At 51.8% G+C, this 6,374-nt stretch overlaps 1 protein-coding gene across 1 annotated transcript; it reads left to right on the top strand.

The window, feature by feature from the left end:
* Window positions 1-4,001: 4,001 nt before the first annotated feature.
* On the top strand, window positions 4,002-4,769 carry LOC123351129 (adenosylhomocysteinase B-like). The gene has a single exon (XM_044990330.1). It carries the CDS (start codon window positions 4,002-4,004, stop codon window positions 4,767-4,769), a length of 768 nt encoding a protein of 255 aa, XP_044846265.1.
* Window positions 4,770-6,374: the final 1,605 nt, after the last annotated feature.

The raw sequence follows: 6,374 nt of genomic DNA on the forward strand, positions 1-6,374 counted from the left end.
CAGGGCTTTGTCAAGCCTGACCTTAAAAACCTCTAAGGAAGGAGATTCCACCACCTCCCTAGGGAACCCATTCCAGTGCTTCACCACCCTCCTAGTGAAATAGTGTTTCCTAATATCCAACCAAGACCTCCCCCACTGTAACTTGAAACCATTGCTCCTTGTTCTGTCAGAAGCTTTTACCAGCCTCTCAAGGGCTTGCTCTTTATGCCCTGACCTCTGGTGTCTCAATTACTCCCTCTCACCTCCAGTTCATCCAGACCTCAGGAGTTCTTCTCTGGGTCACACATGCCCCATAATGCTTTACTCGTCCTCCCCCTTTACTCCAGAAAGCTCAGGAACACACTAGCTCTGAAGAGAGCAGCTGGTCTAGTAGGGACTGTCAAAGCTGCTGAATGTCTGTGATGGGTTCTGCCACGGTGGAATAGGTGTCCAGTATATTGGAATAAGTAGTATCCCTGTAAATAGTGCGTGAGCCCTTCAGTGGCGCTCACTGTGTCCTATGTTGCAGAAGTGGCTAGAATCCTGCCAGAGCAACTGTGGGTATGTAGCTAGGCCTGGCTTGTTGTACACGCTCAGTGAACACGGTTATCTGGACCCCGCTGGGCCTGTGCGGCTCTTTCATGCATACGTTATGGAAAGAGCAAAAGCCACCACAAACGGTGATAAGGGAAGGACTCTAGTCCAGAAGAACAGTGAACCAGAGAGTGACGGCAGATGCCTAGTGAAACTGAAAGAGCAGCCACTAGGACTGCAAACTAACTGCTCATTCAGAGAAAAATAAATAAAAGGGGGTTAAATATGTCTGACTGCTTGGGGAACATGGATCTATTTGGTAGCTCGGTAGAGAACTGGCCCACCCTGTACCGAGGGACTGGAACAGCCTGGAATAACAATGGGACATGTGATGAGAAAAAGGTGATGGCTTTACTGAGTGTAATGGGAGCTAATGCCTGTAGCTGTCTATGCAGCGTAACGGCTCCTGTTAAACCCATCGACACAATATGTGCTGAGTTTGTGGAAATTCCACCCACCCCCTGATCTCCAAAGCTGCTGGGGATTGCGGAGCCGCTTTGCTTTTATAGACAGACTCCAGAAAACAAAACCAGACAGTTCCTGAATCTGTGGCTGGATTAATGAGCTGGACCGAGCACTGCTCGTTTGGAGAGAGTTTAAATGATGCATTAAGGGACTGGTTAACGGGAGGGGGATGCAAAACAAATCCACCTTGAAACGGCTGTTGACTGAGGCTGATTTGACCCCGAAGTGTGCACTAGAAATTGCTGTATCACTGGACACAGCCATTACCGCCGCCAGGGAGCTGCAACAGCAACATGTGATCTGGGGGTGTAATAAACTGGGGAGTCCAACGGAAAGCACAGACTGGAGGCTATTCGATGACTGTGGGCTTTCGTTGTGCAAAACCGTCTCATAATGCGAGTGACTGCTGGTTCAAGGACAAATCTTGCAGAAACCGCAACAAATTGGGGCACTGTCACAGGGTCCACTCACCGGTAGGGGTGCCTCCTCCTGGCCACTTTGGGGATTAGCTCCTTCCAGATGCTGCGCCCATCTCTGGCAGTGTCTCCACCAGTCATCCTCTCTCGTCCTGTGGCCCCTTTTGCTCTGAGAGCTGCTGCTTCCTCTTTGTGATTTGGCATTCCGGCCAGGTCACCATGGACCTCCCCTTGCAGGGCAAACTGTCCCCAGCTGTCTGCTCTCCGGTGCCTGGTCTGTGCCACTTCCCCAGTGGCTGGTCAGGGAACCCCGACCTGCCCTCTACTCAGGTGGCCAGCTCAGGGACCCTCTGATCAGTAGCCAAGGTCTGCACTATCCTATGCCTTGCTACTTGTCCTCTAAGCCTTTCCTACCTTTCTGGTTCCCCCTGAGTTTGCCAGACCCAACTCCTCTCTCTCCCACCCGGAATAAGTGCAGACTACTCTGTAGTCACAAACACACCTCCCTTCAGTGAGTGCAGACCACTTCCCTGCAGCCCCCAGCTGCTCGCAGCTCCTGAGCTTTATACATCCCCCATTTCCTGTCCAGCTGAGCCTGGTCTAATTAATCCCTGCTCCCTGGCTTCTTCTCCAGGTGCAGCCTGGGCAGTTAATTGGCTGACCCAGCCACCTTAACCCCTTCAGGTCTTGTGCGGGGTGCACTCCCCACCGCAGGCACACAGAGCAAATGAGCAGGTCAGTGCAAAAGGTACCACCAACACCTCACAAGGGACTACCAGTAGATTTCAGATGAATCATCTTGCAGGTGCCAACGTGGAGTCCAGTCAGAACATTCTAGCGTCTCTACAACTGTCTAGTTTAGAAGACAATACATGCAGTGTTATTTGCATTTCTTTACAAGTGGAAGAAGTAGGACTGAAAACCGAGCTTGATTCAGGCTCTTCTGTGTCTGTAATTTCATAGCAGGATGATCAGAGAGTTGAGGAGATGAAGTTGTAGCAAACTCAGTGCCGGTCAAACATATACAGAGGAAATCCTCGCTCTCCTGGGAGTTATTACAGTGTAAACAGCAGCTGCTAAACCTCTGTATTGTGATGCGAGGGAGTTCTGCATTATTTGCTAGAGAGAGGCTTGGAGAGATTCACCTGGACTAGCAAAGCATACAATGCCTACAGGTTTTAAAAACAAAACAAATGTTGAACTCTGGCCCCAAACAAAAATCCGCTGAACTTTTGAATGAGGCAGCTGACACCTTTCAGTCTGGTATCAGAGCCTCAAACTACATCAAAGCAAGAACTGTGCTTGAAGACAGAGCAGCTCTTAAATGTGGTAAAGCTCATCCACTGCCTTTTGCTTTGAGTCCAAAGGCAGAGGCAAAACTTCTGCCCTTACTAGACTCTGGAATTCTATCTAGGTTAACTGGAACGAATGGAGGGCCCCATCAGCACCGGTAAGGAAAAAGACTGGGAGGATCTGTATTTGTGTTGATTTCAAGGTTACCACTGATACCACCCAGTACTGCAGGCAGATTGGTATCCTTTACCTGGGACTGAGGATATATTTGCCTTATTCACTGTGGGATGCTTTTCTCCCAGATTGACCTGACCTGAGCCTATCTGCAAATGAGATCGAAAACAGTACCTCCCGGTTAATGGACGTACTGTACACGTACCCTGCAGCTAGAAGGTGTGATTCCCAGCTGAAACAGCCCTCCTTGAGTTAGGGGACTCAAAATAGCCATGTGGCCCTGGCGGCACAGGCAGTGTCTCAGGCCATCTGAGATCCTAGGTACGTACCACTTGTGCCATCGCAGCCTGTTATTTTTACTGCCGTAGCCTGAGCCGTTAGCATGTGTATGTCTGTGGGAGCTGGGAATTACACCCCCACCTCCAGTGTAGACATGCTCAGATGGGCTCATTCCGATATAACAGGGTGGTATTTTGACAGACCAAGTCATACAGGGCATTCCTGGCTCTCAGCGTTACTTGGACAATATGCTCATCATGAAAGCTGGTAATGAGTGTGGTCTAGAGCAAACAAGGAGAAGTGTGAATTTTTCCAAGACCCAGTTACATACCGCGGCCTTTCCATTGACAAGACGGGTGCATAAAGCACCAGACACAAAAGCTGGTTCTTCAGCACGAGTGCAGCAGGATGTTTTATACCAGCCATAGCTATTGAACATACCAAGCCACTATACGGCTGCTGACAATGCCTGGTGGTAGTGCCAGTGTGTCTCCTGGCCCTGCTGCTATGAGTGATCTTGATGCTACCTCAGGAAGAACAGAAACTAGCCCAGACACTGCTGGGAGGCCTTTGAGAGGTTACCTCCTGGACTGAATGTGTAGCACGTGGTGTGTTCAGGGACCGTGGATCTGACAGCAAGACAGATGGAACTTTTCTAGGCCCTTGTACCCTAAGGTGGTGGAGTATGTAGTGTACAGGAGTAGGGTGATATATCTTTACACAGCTCGTGAGCCCTCGAGTGGGGCACACACTGTCCTCTGTTTTCGAAGCTGCCAGAGCCCAGCCACAGCCGCTGTGTGTATGGAGCTGGGCCTGGCATGTTGGGTGCAGTTAGTGAACGCAGTTAGTTGTTCTCACCCTGCCCATGGTACATGGTCAAGCTGCAACATTTTCTCCACTCAGGACCATGCTGCTGCTGCTTTCGCCATTGCTAAAGCCGGTATTCCTGTGTTTGCCTGGAAAGGGGAGACCAACGAGGAATATTTGTGGTGCATCGAGCAGACCCTCTGTTTCAAGGATGGGCAGCCATTGAGCATGATTTTAGATGACGGTGGGGACCTCACCAACCTGGTTCATACCAAACACCCACAGCTCCTGAAAGGAATTAAAAGCATCTCAGAGGAGACGACTACCGAGATTCACAACCTGTATAAGATGAAAGCCAATGGGAGCCTGAAAGTGTCAGCCATCAACGTCAATGATTCTGTCACCAAGAGTAAACTCGATAACCTTTATGGTTGCCGAGAGTCCCTTATCGATGGCATTAAACATGCCACGGATGTCATGATTTCTGGGAAAGTGGCCGTCGTGGCAGGCTCCGGTGATGTTGGCAAAGGTTGTGCTCAAGCCTTGAGAAACTTTGGAGTCAGGGTCATCATCATGGAAATCAATCCAATCCTGATCCAATGGATCCAGCCCTTTTCTAGGAAGACAGTCACTAGTCTACCAGCTCTGAGTATGACCATGAAACAGCAAACCCAGCCTCAGCAGAGCAGACACCCCGGCAGTGAGAGTCACCAGCCCCCTTTCTTGGAGCCAGCCCAGAGGGATGCTGTGGCTCAGTGGTAGGTACTCAGGCACCTCTGACATGTGGGCACTGCACTTCTGCAGAGTGCAGCTCCCCAGGACCAGCCGCTCCAGGGTTGCTGCTCTGAATTTCTAGCCCCACTCTGCAGATCCTACTTTGCAGAGCCCAGCTGCTTCAGTTCAGTGCTGCAGGGCCCACCCATTGTGATTCCAGCCATCTGGCTCCGATGCTACCCACCTGGCCTGGCTTGAGTCCATCCATCTGGAGCCTGCATCACTGGGCCCACTTGGGTCAGTGACACCCATGCAGGTCGCACTTCTCCTAGCTCCCCCAGCTCCGAATAGCTCAAGTGCCTGTAAGAGCCATGAAAGCCGAGGCGTAAGAGGAGCGACACTGAATTAACAAGGCAGAGAAAGCTGGGATGAAAGGAGCCTCCCCAACGAGAGCCCATAGTCTGCCCAGCTCTGAGCACACAAAATCAAACCCTCTGGTTCTGCTGCTCCTGGGTCAGCCCTGTCTGCTCTTCTCCTCACGCCCTGGGACATTCAAGGAGTGTCTCTAAACACAATGCTTTGCTGCTGCTGTGAGTGTATGAGATCTGCTGCAGAGCTGAAAGAACCAGGCCTGCTGGAGCCCTTCCTCTGTCAGCCACAGGGCACTGATCACCCTGCTCCAGCTCTGCGAGTCAGCTCGGTCCCCCAGAATCCTTTAGGCCTTTGACGCACCCAGGCATTGCCCCAGATACGTCCAGCAGACAGCAGCCCTTGGAAGCCCGAAATGGGCTCTGTTATTCTGAGCACAGAGAAATGTGATGGACTGTTTCCCTGTATGAAAACCTGAGGCACCAAAATGGGAAACGGATGGGAGCCTCTGAATCTGGGCAGTGTTTAACAATAATACCGGCCAGTAGCATTGTTTTAAGAACTCAGTAATAATTCTGTCAGTGTCTGTGAGTAACAGGAGTACTTCCAGCAAGTTGCACGCCTTGTTTCTTACACAGGCCAAGCTGTACACCCAGCCGGGCCCCTTGCTTCACTCCAGCCCCTCGAGCAGCCCTTTGGGTCACTCAAGATACAGCGGTGGTGGGTGAGGGGCCTAACCGGGGGGGAGGGGAGGGTTGGCCAAAGCAGAGGTGAGAGGCCCGATTGGAGGAGCTGGTGGCAGAGATGGGACAGGGAGCTGCCAGGAGAGGGAGTGAGGGGGACTGGCTGGAATAGGGGCAGTGGGGGTCTAACTGGAGGGGTGAGAGGTCCCTTGGCAGGAGGGCTGGCTGGAGGGGGCAGGGGCAAGAGGCTTCCAGGGGCTTGATCTCTACTAAAATCAGGCCCACTGACTGCCCCTTTGGTGCTGCAGGCAGAGGAAGCGCTCAGCTGCCCTAACCCCGGCCCTGACGTCACTGCCTCCCTCTGTATCCAGAGTGAGCACAGGGGCACTTGGTGGGCCTGACTTTTCTGGTTTTCACCAAACAGTCCCTGAAACGTTGGCACTGATCAAAGGTGACTGTGGTCCATACAGAGAAACCCCAGCAGGTCGAGCGTAGAGCTCTGCTTCACGTGGCTAAGTATCAGTGTGGTTTTGCTGTTTGTTGTTGCAAGGCCGAGGGCACCAGTCACACAGCAGGGCCCTGTTGTGCTTGATGCTGTACA

Source organism: Mauremys mutica, chromosome 16 (assembly GCF_020497125.1).
Source record: "Mauremys mutica isolate MM-2020 ecotype Southern chromosome 16, ASM2049712v1, whole genome shotgun sequence".
NCBI classification, from domain to species: Eukaryota; Metazoa; Chordata; order Testudines; family Geoemydidae; genus Mauremys; species Mauremys mutica.